Source organism: Hemicordylus capensis, chromosome 4 (assembly GCF_027244095.1).
Source record: "Hemicordylus capensis ecotype Gifberg chromosome 4, rHemCap1.1.pri, whole genome shotgun sequence".
Taxonomy (NCBI): Eukaryota; Metazoa; Chordata; class Lepidosauria; order Squamata; family Cordylidae; genus Hemicordylus; species Hemicordylus capensis.
Window position 1 is genome coordinate 285,027,390 of NC_069660.1, and position 17,425 is coordinate 285,044,814.

Sequence of the window (17,425 nt, forward strand, 5' to 3'; positions counted from 1 at the left end):
TAGACAGTACCAGGCTAGATGGACCAATGGTCAAACTCAGGATGAGGCAGCTTCCTAAGGAACTGGACACATGCATAGAAATGGATAGGGTGTCTCAATGGCTGTTAGTCATGACTAGATGGAATATTCAAAGCAGAATGTTACTAAGCACCAGTTGTTTGGGGGAGCCTGCTTGTGGACTTCCCAGAGGCGTCTGGTTGGCCTCTCTGGGAAACTGGATATGGTTTGGTCCAGCAGGGCTGTTCTTCATACAGTGCATCCACAAGGATGGTTGAACTGGGCCTGTGCCAATAACTGTTCTGGCTGTTGTGGAAGAATGGGAGAATCTACAACAAATTTCTGTCTCCCCCTCCTCCCTCAAAACATATTCTTGTGGGCTGGCCTCTAGTAAGTCCTGAAGAAAGAATGGGGCACAGTGCTGATTAGTGACGACAGCAATGATTAGAATATTTTGGAATGTCCTGCAGCAGTCTCATCAAATCCACACTTTGTCATTCACAGAAGCAATGTCTGTTCACCATTACACAGAGGGGATCTGGAATTGTAGACTTTCCCCCACTAATATTTTGCATGCGACCCTATAGGCCAAGTTCTTGGAAGCAGGGATGACCAAGTTGAGCCTCTCCAGTGGTTGTTAGACTACAACTCTGATCATCTCCAGCTGGGAATTAGGGGTGCACGGGACCATTCTGGGCAGTCCAGTTTGAATTCAAACCGAACCACCAGTCTGCGAACCGATTCATTAGAACCGGCCAGTGGTTCAGTTCATGCAGCCGAACCAGTTTGATTTGGTCTGGGATACTTGTAAAAGGGGATCCAGTAAGATCACCAGCAAAAGGGATTTTGAATGCTAAAAAGAGGTTGGAAGGGCAGGCGGGGGGTGGGCAAGAAGGCACCTTACCCCCAGCGATGGCTCCTCTAGGCCCCACCAGCACTCCCTACAGCGCAGGCCAGTGGGGGCCTGGTTCTAGCCTCCACTCATGCAAATGGCTTCCATGCATGCACAGAGGTCACACAAATGGTGCGAAGGCCAGAAGTGGACCTATGGAACAGACCCACACTGCAGGGGTGAGTGCTGGTGGGGGCTGGAAGAGCAGCAGTGGGTAAGGTGCCCCCCTGCCCATACTTCCAACCCCCTTTTAGTGTTAGGGATCCCTTTTGCCTATAAAGGGAAATCCTTGCTTAATTCCCCTTTACAAGCACAGCCACCTGAACCAGGCCAAACTGTTTAGATCCAAGATGGGCCCGGTTCGGTTCAAACCCGGACCATCCCCTTTGCATGGGGGCTGGTTCGGTTTGAGTTTGAATCAGTCATTCCAGTTCGGTTCGAATCGTATTCAATTTGAACAGGTTCTGCACACCCCTACTGAGGATTGCAGCTGAGGATGATAGGAGTTGTAGTCCAATAAGAGCTGGAGAGGCTCAGGTTGGCCACCCTGCTTGGAGATATCTCCCTAATGAGTCCCAGATTATCTTCCTATAGCACAGAATATATTTATATGATTTAATCATCTCACTGCCTTGTGCCTAAGGAGAAAGAACCTCCCCCACTAAAAATAATAGATAGGTTGCAAAACCGAGCAGTCGAATACACGTGCGCAAGCAAAGCCTTTACAAATGTCTTCCTCAGCACGTTTTGGCAGCACAGGGAATTCAAGGCTATAAATTATCCCAAGGCGGTCCAGCTTCCATCTGTAATCACTCCAGGGTGGTTTCTAATGGAAAAGCTCATAGATAAACATTTTAAGTTGCTTCCTGCTCAGCCGAAGAGGGAGGCACCCTGGAAACTACTTGACAGATGATAATACATTAAGGAACGCTTAAACAAATGGCATGTAGCCAGTGTTTCAGGCAAAATCTCCAAACTGTATTCGGTCTTGTAGGAAGGACACAGCACTGTCCATCTTGGAACAGGAAAAAGCTAACTTGTTTCCTGCAGCACTGCCATGTGGGATACAAGGCACAGCAATCCTGCATATACACAGGCTCACTATGGGGACCAGTGCATGCTGATGCCAGTGGCTGCATACAGTCCCCAGAGAGGAGAGCTGGTCTTGTGGTAGCAAGCATGTCTTGTCCCCTTAGCTAAGCAGGGACTGCCCTGGTTGCATATGAATGGGAGACTTGAATGGTGTGTGAGCACTGTAAGATATTCCCTTCAGGGGATGGAGCTAATCTGGGAAGAGAAGAAAGGATCCAAGTTCCCTCCCTGGCATCTCCAAGACAGGGCTGAGAGAGATTCCTGCCTGCAACCTTGGAGAAGCTGCTGCCAGTCTGTGAAGACAATACTGAGCGAGATAGACCAATGGTCTGACTCATTATGTGGCAGCTTCCTATGTTCCTATGAGCAGGACACTTGTGGAGCTCTTAGGAACACAAGAAGCTGCTTTGTACTGAGTCAGACCATTGGTCCATCTCGCTCAGTATTGTCTACATAGACTGGCAGTGGCTTCTCCAAGGTTGCAGGAATCTCTCTCAGCCCTATCTTGGAGATGCGGCTTCCCTCCATGGTGCCACCCCCATGCAGAGTGTGCTGTAGTTCTGCAGCATAGCTGTACAAAAGGCAGGGCTAGTTCCATCATTGCACACTAGACCTCGTGAGGAGTTATCTTTTACTGAGCTGTTGATTGTTTTGGTCTTCTCTGCTCTAGTAGAAATGGCACGCCAAAGTCTTTTCCTATCCCTCCTCTCTGACATGCAGTGCAGACTGAACATGGTATTAGAGGTGTGCATGGAGCAGTTTTTGTGGTTCAGTCCGAATTTGAACTGAACCACGGATATTCAAACCAGTTTGGTCGAACTGATCGGCTGGGCCAGTTGGTTTAATGAACCAGTTCAAACTGGCTCAAAGCAGTTTGCAGTCGAACTGGCCCAGTTTACAGCGGTCCAATTCCAACACAAGCTAGTTAGATTGCATCTTCCATGCAACTTGCTTGTAGGTAATCTCATAAACCATATTTCTCCAGAAATGCCACCTCTGAACAGGATATTCTGTCTCAGGCTGATCTCTGGTCAAGATACCATAGTACAAGGAGTATGTGGCTGCTGCTATTCCAGGCCACCTGCCTCCATCTCCCTGGCAACCTTTGAAAAAGATGTGTGATAGGATGTCATTGCAGTTGATTGTCCCAAGCTACCTGCAAACAGCAACCACTGCAGTGGGGTTGGGTGGGAGGAGGCTGCCTCCGAGTGTACTGATAGCCTGCCATACATCTGGAAAACATGGGGAGGAGATCCAGGTCAGACACTGTTAAGTGGCAGCCATAAGTTCTTTGTAATATGTCGGATGGACCTGAGTGGAACATGTAGATGACCCATTCCAGTGAAGAGTGGTCATGTCAGGATCCCTGGAGTGGCATCTTATGGGTCTACAAAGTTACATTGGGTTTCATCCCAGGTATGTCTGTCTTCTAGATGTACGCCAGGTTAATGAGTTTGCTGTTGCTGGCCATTACTTGGGTATCGCTGTTGTTCCATCAGCTACCATGATTGTAAACTTAGTTTTTAAATAGACAAATGGAAGGTACATTTCCATTTTTTTTCCATGCTTATTTTCATTTCTCATTCCACCCACCCTTGCTCTAATAATTAACTGACTGGACAGGCTGTAGGAGTAAATGCATTGCTAAGCTTTGCCTGGCAGAAGAGCAGAACAAGCAATATTCCGCCTTTTTTCTCTGTGCCTCATAGTTCCCTATGAGATCTTGTGCATGATGTAGCTCTTCCTCACCCTGCACTAATCGGCTAATGCCCCTGGGTGGTCTTTAACATGTTTGTGTAGTCACAGATACAGCATCATGGTAGCGCTTTGGGGGCGGGGGAACCTTGAGCAGGTGGTCAGTTTAATGACCTGGCCTCTTGTGTTTCTCCTAAAACGACTGTTTGCTTTAAAACAATGCTTGGCGGGATGCAATCTAGTTTTGCTGCTAAGAGCAAATAGCTCTTCACAGCTGTGCTGGTGTGGAAGGAATGTTTCCCAAGACGAAAGAAAGAGGATTGAGAAGCAAATGTCTGATCAATTTAAGACCAACCTCAGAATGGTTTGGGTCCGTCTGTCAGAACATACATACAATACTGGGTGTGGCTGTTGATTTAATCCACGCCTGTAGAGGCCAGTCCTTGAAGGTGGGGTTCACCTTAGGATGGAGAAGGCAGCACAATTAGATTCTACTGCAGTTGCCCCATTGAGCTGCCTTGTACTAAGCCGTGGAGGTTGCCTGGTGTGGGGCTGAGGCAGCAGTTGGAAATGTTCAAAACTTACAGCTGATGCTGTGAATCAGTTTAAGATTCTGGAGCACTGAGACTTATGGTACAGCAGCTAAACTTAACTGCACTGAGCAAGTAAGGATGAGACCTCTTCCCTCAGGCATGGTGCAGGAAAGGCAGGGAAAACGATGTATTAAATAACTCAGTGGTATGGCACATGTTTTGCATACAGAAGGTCCCAGTTGAATCCCTTCATTTGCTTTGCAGATTTGTCTCTGCTGTGTGAACAAAACTTGAGCTTGAACTCTCTGCCCCAAAGAGATGTTAGGAAGTCAAAAACATGTCCAGGAAAAAGCACTAACTGGTGTTTGTGTAAATATACTTAATGTGCTTTCTAAAATCATTCCAAAGTGATTGCATGTTAAATATATGTGAAACAAGAAATCAGTGGTGACAATTGTAGCAAAACATAGCAAGCTGCATGAAAAATAGAATTAGTCTTACTTTCCCCAAGTCAATTCACTGTTGTGACACAGGACAGGCCATCTGGCCTGTTTCCCGGGAATTAACTAGTTCACTCACGAGTTCACTAATGCCTGGGATGCTGGTTTCTGACACAGGCCTGGCCTTTTGGGAACCTCAATTCCTGTCCAGTTGGGGTGATCTTGGTCATAACAGGGGTGGAGTATATCTGAGTGAGGAAGAATCTGGATACAAATGCAAGGAATAGGGGAGGGGAACAGAAAGTGAAAACAAAAGTGAATAGATCATATTCATGTGTAGTGCTGAGGCAACTCTTTCTGAGTGTATCCTCCAGTGTAGAAGGGAAACTTGTATCATGGCAGCAGGCTGTAAAAGAGACTCCATTTGGGAATATTGTAATGAAGTTCCTGTACCTGTGGGTAAGACAGAGATGCCTGCGAAAGCAATGCAACAAAGATATACAAAGCCCGGTTGCCCAGCATTGGGAAGTGTGTACCTTCTAAAAATGAAACCTATATCTGTCTCTGAATAATGTAGTAAGTATCTATCTTCTATATATTTAATTCTCTAAGACATACCCATGGCTACTCCCATGCGTGGCAGCTCTCATGAGAGTTTGGAGAGCTGCCAGATGGCCACGGGACAGGCGGAGGACGGGGGATGGTGACAGCAGGTGGATGGCAGCTGGGGAGGAGGAAGCAGATGGGTGCAGGGAGGAGGAGGAAGCCAGTGGGCGGGCAGAGAAAGGAAGGGGGGAAGGAAGAAGCTGGCAGGCAGGAGGAAGAAGCCAGTGGGGAGGAAGAAGCTGGCAGGCGGGGGGGGAGAAAACAAGGCGGGGGGGGCGGGGCGGCAGCAGCAGCAGCAGCAACTGTTGCTGCTCAGAAGATGTGCTTGATTGTGGAGAAGAATGAAATCTACGCACACACACGTTTTTATATTATATTTTAATCTATGTACCTAGGGATGCATGTCAGGTGGTATAGTATAGAAATATGATAAATATTGCAACAGCATTCGTGGTTGATTATTATTATTTACATGTTATTTCCAGTTCTTCCTCCAAGGAGCCCAGAGCAGTGTGCTACATACTTAAGTTTCTCCTCTCAACAACCCTGTGAAGTAGATTAGGCTGAGAGGGAAGTGAGTGGCCCAGAGTCACCCAGTTAGTATCAAGGCTGAATGGGGATTTAAACTTGGGTCTCCCCGGTCCTAGTCCAGCACTCTAATCACTACACCACGCTGGCTCACAAGTCTTTCCCACCCAACCAGAACCACCACCTCATGGCTGAGTGAGAAGCTGTGACTCATTGGTCAAAAGCTAGTGTGGTGTTGGACTAGTGCCAGAGAGACCTGAGGTCAAGTCACCATTCAGCCATGACACTCACTGGGTGACTGAGCATTCACTTTACCTCTCGGCCTAACCTACCTCACAGACTAGTTGTGAAGATAAACATAACCATGAACACCCCTCTGGGCTCCTTAGAGGATGAGCGGGATATAAACATAAAAATAAATGTGCTTTGCGTGCAAAGGTTTCAAGTTCAATATAAATATTAGTAAAAATAATCCTTAACATCTTGAGGTAGGGGTGGGAAAGACCACCATTTGAAATGGTAGAGACCCACTACTAATCTAGAAAATGATGAATATTTTCCAGACTAGCATAGGATATTTTCTAATAGTATAGTGCAGAAAATACTGAAACAATAGCCAACCTCAGTGTAAGGCAGCTTCTGAAGTTCATATGATTGCAGTAGTGACAAAGGCATATATACTGCAACTGTGTGGGGATCACACCATTGGAAGCAGCTCTCCTGCCAATATGTACGAAGCAAGGCTTGTGGACTGGAAGAAACGAGTCTTCTGGTCCAGCTCATTTGTTGCTGGGTTTTTTTGTAACTGAGGAAGATCATAGGCAGATGGGACTTGCTGCAGATCCCAAAATTAGTTTGTAGCTACTCAGTGGAATCTTCAACAGGAGAATCCGGTGCCATAAAATATTCTTCCAGATATAGATAAATCAAAAACATGATATCCCTCTTGCATGCCTCTTACATTCTTCATAGAAGGGGGAAATCATGCTGGAGACATGCTTGTTTTGCAGAATTTCCATGACCCTTTTGTGAGAATAATTTGCAAGCCTGGGGAAATGAGCAATTAACATCTTGATGTTAATTTTTAAAACTGACTCCCTGCTACTGCTCAGGGAGTGGTTTGCAACAAAGCAATAAAACAATACAACAATTGTATTTTATTGTATCATATCATATCGGTTTTTAAGATAACCTTACTTGGGAGACAAAGGCACTAAGAGGTCAGTACTTAACTTGCTGATTCATACACCCCTGCTACAGTGAGGGAAATAAGTATTTGATCCCCTGCTGATTTTGTCCGTTTGCCCTCTGACACAGAAATGACCAGGCTATAATTGGAATGGTAGGTTTATTGTAGCTGTGAGAGACAGAATAACAACAAACAAACCCTCAAAAGCCCAGTGCCCAAAAGTCAGCAATGGATTTGCATTGTAGTGAGGGAAAGAAGTATTCGATCCCCTATCAACCAGCAAGATTTCCGCTCCCAGGTGTCTTTTCACTATATGCAGGTAACGAGCTGAGATGAGGAACACCCTCTGTAAGGGAGTGCTCCTAATCCCAGCTTGTTACAGTACCTGTATAAAAGACACCTGTCCATAGAAGCAAGCAATCACTCAGCTTCCAAATGCACCACCATGCCCAAGACCAAAGAGCTGTCAAAGGATGTCAGGGACAAGGTTGTAGACCTGCACAAGGCTGGACTGGGCTACAAGACTATCGCCAAGCAGCTTGGTGAGAAGGTGACTACAGTTGGCACGATAACTCGCAAATGGAAGAAACACAAAATAACTGTCAACCTCCCTCGGTCTGGGGCTCCATGCAAGATCTCACCTCGTGGAGTTGCAATGATCATGAGAACGGTGACAAAGCAGCCCAGAACTACACGGGGGGAACTTGTCAATGATCTCAGGGCAGCTGGAACCATAGTCACCAAGAAAACAATTGGTAACACACTACGCTGTGAAGGACTGAAATCTTGCAGTGCCCGCAAGGTTCCCCTGCTCAAGGCAGCACATGTACAGGCCCGTCTGCAGTTTGCCAGTGCACATCTGAATGATCCAGAGGAGAACACCAGGCTGCAGCTGGTGCATATCCAATTAAGTATTTTAATTGGTTTTTAAATGGCTCTGAATTGTTTTAGAATTGTTTTTATATTGTTTTAAGCAGTGTGTTTTTAAATGGTGTTTGTTCTAATGTTTTGTTTTTAAATGTTGTACACTGCCCAGAGCCTTTGGATGGGGCAGTCTAGAAATGCAATCAGTCAATCAAATGCAATCAATCAATCACTGGAATCATTTTGTTCCAGTATATTGAAACTGCCTTTCAAATAATGTGTTAAAGAGTCCCCTTCCACATAACAATAAAATGCAGGGCATTCAAAATTGCATGCATCAGCTTACTTTCTGTACACATGCTTCTGTGCTGTTACTAGTGTGATCTTACCCTCTGTATGCTTATTGAGCAGGGACCTTGTGTGATTTTTGCAGTGCCACCTCCTAGTCAGTCAGCTCTTGCATTCGGAGAGGAACCCACATTGTTTAATTACAACTTTTGTGGCAATTGGGAAAAGGGGCAGATTCTTCTCGTAATGCAAGAGCTGACCGATAGGTGACTCTGCCAGCGTTGTGCAAGGTCCATGTCTGGCCTGCGTACAGAAAGGAAGATTGCACTAGGAAGTAGCAGGGAAGTCTACTTATGGAGAGTTAAACTTGTGCTCAGAATTTGCATGAAAGCTTTGAATGTCTTGAACTTTGCTGCCGTATGAAAGAGGCAAATGTTGGGATGCAAACATACTGAATTAAAGCCAATGAGAGATACAGTGATTGCCGTATAACTTGTGATGGATTGGCATACACCTTACTTTCTTTTTTGCTTCCCCTCAGGTGTTGTTGCCCCCGTATGATGATCCTGCAAATGGTGCCGCCAAGGATCCACCACCACCTTATGTCTCTGCATAAGCAACATGTGAAATGTTCCTGAAGAACAAATAGCTTTACTTTTCAAACACCTGAGCAATAGATTTTTCTCTTTCAAGATAGATGTATAATCTCCAACATTTATTTATTGCTATTTTGCTGTAGTTAACTTTTCATCTTTTTCTCTTTTTGGGGGGTCTAAAGCAGCATTGAACTGGCTTGAGAACCATCTTGACTAGCTACAGTGACAATTGCCACACTTGTAGGTTTATTTCTCCATGTACAAAATCTGTCCTTGACTTTAGTACTCCTCCCCCTAAAATAAAAACAAAAAGCTCTAGAGCATGGAATTGGTTGCTATCAACAAAGTTTCCAGATCAACAGGAACAGGTTTTTTAAATCTTTCTTGCCTCAAGTTCTATTACTGTCAGTTTAAAAAGAGAGTGAGAAAGCCAAAGGCAAAACAAAACATTATCGGAGACAACAAAAGTTTAGTGTTTGTAAAATAAAAGTCCCAAGTCCTGAATGTTCTGAGCTAGGCTGTTCTTAATCATAAGAGATTGAGAACAATTGTTCACAGTTCTCTTACAGGGTAGCAAACATTGGTGTGCTCAAAACTTGGGCTTTTCATCATAGGTAGCTTAACACTGAAATCTGAAGAACACACTTTCCTCTGACTACCATTGGACTTTGTTAAAAACGTAGCCTTTTTCCTTGAAAAGGTCAAGCTTGGCTAGAAGAAACATTCTCTCTGCTCTGACTAAAAAGATGTATTCTGTCTTTGGTGAGTCAAAGCACCTAGTTCAGGAATGCAGACTGGAACTGCTGGGGGTGAGAGGTGGCAGGTCCAGGCATCGGAATTGGGTGGCATTGGCATAAAATGGAGTCTTTCAGCTATTTGGGTCTAACTGTCCTTGAATGGGCCAATTAAGAGAGATATTAGCCTTGTTCTCACAACCATCAACTGGGTAGGACACGCATTTGACCCAGCTTCAGGAGCTGTGTGCACTCCCAATTTTCTGATTGTGTGAATAAAAACCGAGGTAGGAGGAGGAGAAGGTGATCATATGGAAGCCTTGTGCTGGGTAGGACAGTTGTTGAATGAGGTTGGAGGGAAAGCCATCCTACCCAGTGTGAGGCCCCCACACTATCACTTCCCCTTTCTACTTGGGTTTGTATTCTCACACTAACATAAATAGAGAGCACACAAGCCTCCTGGAGCTGGGTAGAACACTTGTCCTAACCAGTTTATGGCCATGAGAACAAGCCTATTGCATTCACCACTAGCCTATTTGCCCTTCCTCCTTGGATGTGATCTTGATGGGGTTCTCCGTAATGTAGCTTCGAATCTAGATCTTGATGTGGACTGTTCTGGGGACCCTGCACATGAATGAATTTCTTAAGGTCTTGCCAATCCTGCGATCCAGTATTCCTACTGATACAGCAGCTCTTCTTTACAGCAGGGAGGAGTCTGATATTAGCCTCCATTCGCCTCCCACTCTATTCTGCCTCATTCATTGTTTTTAAGGAGTACTCCTAAAATGTTGTTTTTTAAAATGGGGTTGTGAAACAGCCACACACACACTTTCTGCTACGTGTATCACAGGTGCAGCTCATGCAGTGGCACATGTGTCTGATGCATAATATTAGCATGCCAGATGTGAGGTCTTTGATTCTTAAAATATCATGGGGAGATGACACCCTTGTATTATGCAGGATGCTTCAAGTGTATCTAGATGGTTAATCCACTTATCTTTATGGCAAATCGATTTGCAAATGGAAAGGGAGCACAGTCCCTAATCTGATAATGGTTCAAGTTCCATATACAAGTTCTGTGCTTCAGTCTGAGGGCGATTTATTTTACTGCTGTCATAGTTCTGGTGATATCCTTTGTCTGCTTGTTTAGTTCCATCTAGCAATTACAAATGTGGGCACAACACTTCTAAGTACTTCTGGATTCCTTTGGTTTCAATGAAAGTTAAATTGTATTCTCCTATTGAAACTGATGGTCGTTTAACAATACTGAATGTTTTCTGGATTGTGCCCCATGTATGTTGAGACCACACCATTCATTCTTTGAGTCACATGGTGATATAAATAATAAATATCTCCTTGAGTGTCCAAAATGTGATTTGATTTTATTTTTTCCCCATATGAGCATGCCTGTAAATATATGCACTTCAGGAACCATACGTTAAGGCAGGGGTAGGCCAACTTGGCTCTCCAGCTAATGCTGGACTACAATGCCCATCATCCCCAGCTACAGTTTATTGTAGCTGGGGAGGATGGGAGCTGTAGTTAAACAGCATCAGGTGAGCCAAGGTGACCTATCCCTGCCTTAAGATGTACAAGTTCTTAACAGCTGGATCCTTGTGCATGTAACTCTCTTGGGTCATGTCTGACAAGTCTGTATATATATTTATATATCCTGCTGTCTGTTTTGGTGTGAAAATAGTGTGTCCTGGTTTGCATCAGAAATCATTCCACAGTGCTGGGGGCAGTTGTTACTAACAACGTGGCTCTTGTGTAGCGGTTTACAACATTTATATGGTATCTTCTTTATCCAGTTATCCATGCCCTTCCAGAGAGGCCACAATTATTTCCATGTTGCAAGTATGAGGCGGAGGCAGAGAGAATGACTAGCTTAAGGTTACCTAGTGAGCTCATGGCAGAGTCAAAATCAAACTGGAGACTTCCTGGTATGCAGCCACTGCACTATACCAGTGCAATATGCTTTTCATAGTACTCCCTTAAAACAAAACAGAATGGTGCCTCCTGCACAGATAGGTGTAGCTTTTATGTTTTAAAGTTCTGATGTCAGAAGTTTGTAAATACGGAAAGATCTCTTGCCACCCCTTCTTTCTTTCAAGACAGTCCCTCTTTGCACTATTTGGATACAAGTAGTAAGTAAGAATTTCTCTTTGCTGTTTTTAGGCTTGGGCACTTTGATACCTGCTATGGAAAACTCCTGCCACTATTGTGTGGAGATTAGAGGCAGGCTGAGATAATGGTACCCCTCAATCAGTTACTTAAAGCAACCAGTAACACTCTTGTACTGCTTTGTAAGAGGGAAAACAAAAACTGTGTGGACAGGTGGGATATGATTGTTGGGGGAAGGATCACCTTGCAAGAAGGATAGAACAAAAACTGTGCACTGCAGGATTCTGAAGGATGATGCACTAATCCTGCTTTATAGACAAGGCTGTGTGTGTGTGCACAGATCCCACAGAGGAACAGCAAAATGCAGTACTGGCTGTAGGATCCAGCTTCTTAAGAATCTAGTTTCTAGTCCTTATGGTCATGAGGATATGCTTGAGTGTGTGAGGTGCTTGGTGAAGTCTGGCGGGAGAAAAGCTGTTTAATGAGACTTCTTGTGGTCAGAGGAAGGCAGGGCTTCAGGACTCTCTGTTGCTCCCTCCCTGATTTCCCATGACTAGCAGGAGCAGTTTACATGATGCAACATGAGAAATCATCCAGATTGATATAATTCATACAGGCTGCAGTCCAGCTGCTGTTGTCAAAGTTTGGTTTAGCTGGTGCAGAATATTTGTACTTTGTAATATATATTGTATATAATCTGCAACATACTACATCAAGACTACACAAAGTCCTGTTTTATATAGACCAGTCACCCAGTCTTGCCTGACCTGAGTAGGACATAAGGAAACCAAAGGCAAGCCACCTCTTATTAGATGGGTCTGCTATTGTAATCTACCCTTTTGCAGGCCACAGAAGAGAAAGAAGTGCAGGAGAGCTGGTCTTGTGGTAGCAAGCATGACTTGTCCCCTTAGCTAAGCAGGGTCCACCCTGGTTGCATATGAAATGGAGACTAGAAGTGTGAGCACTGCAAGATATTCCCCTCAGGAGATGGAGTCGCTCTGGGAAGAGCAGAAGGTTCCATGTTCCCTCCCTGGCTTCTCCAAGATAGGGCTGAGAGAGATTCCTGCCTGCAACCTTGGAGAAGCCACTGCCAGTCTGTGAAGACAATACTGAGCTAGATAGACTAATGGTCTGACTCCGTATATGGCAGCTTTCTATGTAAGTGTTCTCTACATGCATAGGTAGCATGGAGGGACAAGTACCTCAGTTAAGTAGCATACCACTTTATATCCCACCCCCGGCCCCACATTGCTGAATGGACCTCTGTCACTGCTTGCAGGAAAGATACTTTTAAGAGCAATTCTCCACTAACTTCCATGAATTAGTGACAAAACAAGGGTGAAGAAGAGAACTCCAGAGAACATAAGATTTAATATGAAACATGGTTATATCTCCAGAAATTTTTACATGTGGGACAAAGCTTGCTCCCCCCAGCTGAAATATTCTGTCCCTTCTGTGATCCCTGTATGTCTTTTCTGGTGATACCACTGTCTATATGCCTCCCCATCTATTTGGGGTTGACTTGTGCACAAATCCAATGGCACACTTGCATCAGCTGCCAGCTATTTTGGGTGCTCGGAGATTTTGCTTCCTGGCACCTTCACTTCAACTACTTGGTGGTCTTGCCAATTCCTTAGGTTCTTGAAAAGTGTTGTTATGATTTGGGATGGGCTGAATTGAGAATGAAGCAACAGTGGTGGTCATTTTGACTTCTCTCTTCAGGCGTAGGTGGTTGAAAAGTACTCTGGGCAGAGTATGGGTGTGGGTGCTCAAATATGTCCAATGTCTTTCATAACCCAATTGCCAACAGGCAATAATGTGTCACAATTTAGCTGCTATAGTTGGTGCATTTACCTTTAATTTACTCTGTGTTACAGTCATACATGCACTGGAATAGGCCTGATAGCCATGTTAAATTCTAGAATGTTCTTTAGGCTTGTCTGGAATGGAATGGATATCATACTATGTGTTTTGTTTGTCTTTCATTTTGTGGAATTTTTAAACATCTGTATGAAAATAAGTGCTTATACAGATCTCATCCAAATCTTCTGTGTAAACAAATCTGTCTAATAAAAAGGGATATTTCCACATGTCTGTGTACACTTTTTATAAATCCTGATGAAACTACTATTTGTATATGACAAGATTTGCATGTGAATTGCAAATAAAATCCTCAGCTACTGCTCCATATTCTGGATGGAGTGTGTTTTTCTGTCTACTATAACATTTGAGGAACAGCAGAACTGTGAATAGTTGTACAAAGGAATCTGGATCAAAATATTGTGATCAATAAACTACGCAATATAATTATTTTGATTGTGTTTGAGCTCCACAGTGGCAAAGAAGTGGGAAGAACATAGAGAGTAGAAGTGGCCAGTAGCGCATCTGCAGTTGTGACCAGTGCTGGTTATTGTTGGCATCTTCATAATAAAAACTTAGGAAAACCTGGTGCTCCAAAAACCAGGATGAAGTAAGGGTCCTGAAGATTTAGTTCCTGGCTGAAAAACAGCCCTGCTGGGTCAGGCCCAAGGCCCATCTAGTCCAGCATCCTGTTTCGCACAGTGGCCCACCAGATGCTGCTGGAAGCCACAGGCAGGAGTTGAGGGCATGCCATCTCTCCTGCTGTTACTTCCCTGCAACTGGTACTCAGAGGCATCCTGCCTTGAGGCTAGAGGTGGCCTATGTCCCTCTGACTAGTATCCGGTGATAGACCTCTCCTCCATGAAGTTATCCAAACCCCTCTTAAAGCCATCCAGGTTGTTGGCTGTCACCACATCTCATGGCAGAGAATTCCACAAGTGGATTATAGGTTGTATGAAAAAGTACTTCTGTCTGTTAGTCCTAGATTGCCCAGCAATCAGTTTCATGGAATGACCCCTGGTTCTAGTGTTATGGGAGAGGGAGAGAATTTCTCTCCACTTTCTCCACACCATGCATGATTTTATAGACCTCTATCATGTCTCCCTGCAGTGGTCCCTACAGCCCCAGGTGTTGTAGCCTTTCCTCATAACAAAGGTGCTCTAGGCCCCTGATCATCTTGGTTGCCCTCTTCTGCACCTTTTCCAGTTCTACAATGTCCTTTTTTAGATGTGGAGACCAGAATTGTACGCCTCTAGTTCTCCCTTGCACACTTGCTTCTAAGTTGTTGCCCATACGGGCACACTGTTGCCCATACAGTGATACGGATTTTTTAAAAAACTTTTTTTAAATGAGGAGAAGATCAGTCCTGAAAGGTTAGTGCTCAGAATGTCAACATCTGCTCCAGATACTCGATTCTTCACTCCTGCAATGAATTGACAGAGCTGTGAGTTGGGGACAGTTCTTTATATCAATGCCGTCGTTCTTATCAAATCAACTTTGTAGCGTTGCGTCCCAGTCTCCTTCATCTAAGTCCATCACATGGCATGCCACTGTCTGGCAGAATTTAGTAGAGAACACAAGAGCAGCTTTACATCCAGACCAAATACCTAGTTAGTCCAGCATCCCGTTTACAACAGTGGTTCACCAGATGCCTCTGGGGAGCCCACTAGCAGGAAATGAAGGTGCCCCCTCTCCTAGTGTTGCCCCCCTGCAAATGGTATTCAGCCATAGTGCCTCTGAACCTGGAGGCAACATGTGGCCACTATGACTAGTAGCCATGGATAGACTTGTCCTCCATGCACTTAGCTAATCCCTTTTCCAAGCCAACTAAACTGGTGGCCATCACCACATCCTTAATTATGTCTAGTACGAAGAAGAACTTCTGTCTGAAACTTATTGCCAGTAAGTTTCATTGGATGACCCCTGGTGCTAGTATTCGGAAGGAGGAAAAAATATTTTTCTCTGTCATCCTTCTCCACACCATTGGGGGGGCGGGGGAGAGATTAACAATCTGTAGACCTTAATCATGTCTCTCCACCACTCAACATTTTTCTAAGCTAAAAGGTCCCAAGCCCTGTCATATTTCCTCATAGGAGGGTGATCTAATCCCTTGGTCATTTTGGTTGTCCTCTTCTCTGTCTCTTCCAGTTTAAACATTAATTTGGAAATGCTGTAACCAGAACTGTACACAGTGGCAAATATCCAGATGGCTGCTATACAGCTGGAGTGATTTGCCAGTCTTCACTTCCCCCTGAAACTCACTGTGCCTCCTGGAAATGTATCCCTGGAAGTTTGTCATTCATTATTTATTCCCTGATGTTGCTGTTTCATATGTTATCCTAGCAGGACCGCTATCTAGACTGGTGGGTGCCTTCTGGATGGTTCTAGTCAAGTGATCAGCTTAGTATCAGTCTAGGTTAAGGTGTTAGGAGAGAGTTGGGGGTCATGTGTAACAGTAATATGCAATAATGTTTCCATTACTTTATTCCATGTATTGTTAAACATTGTTCATTACTTAACATCACATTTATTTCCTTCATGCTAGGAAGCAAAAACAAAGCCTCAAAGGGTGCAGTAGAAAGTTATAATCGGGTAAAATGTTTCCCAATGTACTTTAGGCATGAAACCCTTCAGTAGGGAACTACAAAAAAATTCATATTGTAATAGTTTATATTTATATAAAAACATTTAAAAATATTTCTACACCACCCAATCCAGATGGCTCTAGGTAATTTATGTTAATATAAACCAAACACAAAAAACCAACCAGTTAGAAATTAAAAACAGTTTAAAAACCATTTAGAAGCCACCAAAAGTCAACCTTAAAATATTTTAGGGCTCTTTTAAAGTTTGTTAGGCACATCAGGCCTTGGATTTCTATAGGGATGGTGTCATTGCATTACTGCTTCAGGTATTATCCCATTTTTCATTATTCCGATTGCTTTTTATTTTCCATTGCTTTCAGTGAGATCAAGCTGTTTCACTGTAGCCTCTTAACTTCTGTTTCCTATACAATTGCTGTGAAATGTTAAAGTATGCAGGTCTTTCTATACAGTGCTCAAATTCAGTGCTTCCATCTTTCCATCCAGTGCCCAAATTATGGGGCAAGAGGTTGCATGCCCTTTAATGAAATCCACAAGCCGCACCCCCTGAACCCCCCAAATTTTGACCACTTATATCCCACTAGTAGCCTTCTAAAAACAATAGCTAAGGGAGCCAGGCCTCCTCTGGCTCCCATGTAATTCAAGTACGGTTTGTCTCAAGACTTCTCAACCTTGGGTTGATGGGAGTTCTAGTCCAACAATATCTTGGGGCCCAAAGTTGGGAACCCTTCCTCTATCTCATAGACATAAATAGAACAATCTCACTCTACTGAAATCCATGGGAGAAAGAAATGCCCAGAAATGCCTAGTGGCAGGCAAACAGTGACCCAAACATTCTAAATGACTATATGATATGTGGAGATTTCTAGCATTAATTATGTTAATAACAACAAAAGAGCAATTTTTCCGTGTTTCCATTTGTAATGAATGAAAGTATTGTACTGCAGTACATTGTTCTGAGGTGTTCCGGGACTAAGAGCTAATACGTATGATGCAAATATCTGTGCATAAAACTTGTGCATGTGGATTATGTGCATGTTTCTAGAGAATTTGTCTGCCTAGATATTCATATTTAAAGCTTTTGCACCACAATCTAGCTCAAAAATTTGAAAGCTCTAAAATAGCATCTGACACTATTCAAAGGACATCTTGGCTCTGATAAATCAAGATTAGTTTTTTCTTCTTCAGGGAAAGAAGGCTCTTTAAAGCTGTCTGGACACCCTTGGATGTGAACCAAAATGCTTCTGCAAAAACTGGCCAGCTTTTCATTTTCTTAATTCCATTGGGAGGCCAGATTTGTGAACTTTTGCCTCCTTGTCTGTGTTCTGTGGATAGGATCCCAGATCACCAGCACTAAGGACATCATTGTCATTCAGCCAATAAA

At 43.9% G+C, this 17,425-nt stretch overlaps 1 protein-coding gene across 2 annotated transcripts in view; it reads left to right on the top strand.

The window, feature by feature from the left end:
• The window catches only part of LAPTM4B (lysosomal protein transmembrane 4 beta), a 103,293-nt gene extending 89,525 nt beyond the window's left edge, over nt 1–13,768 (top strand). For both annotated transcript variants that reach the window (XM_053247869.1, XM_053247868.1), the window contains one exon: nt 8,666–13,768. In XM_053247869.1, the coding sequence (XP_053103844.1) occupies nt 8,666–8,740 (75 nt within the window). In that variant the 3' untranslated portion in view covers nt 8,741–13,768. The remainder of the gene's footprint in view (nt 1–8,665) is intronic.
• The last annotated feature ends 3,657 nt before the right edge of the window (nt 13,769–17,425 follow it).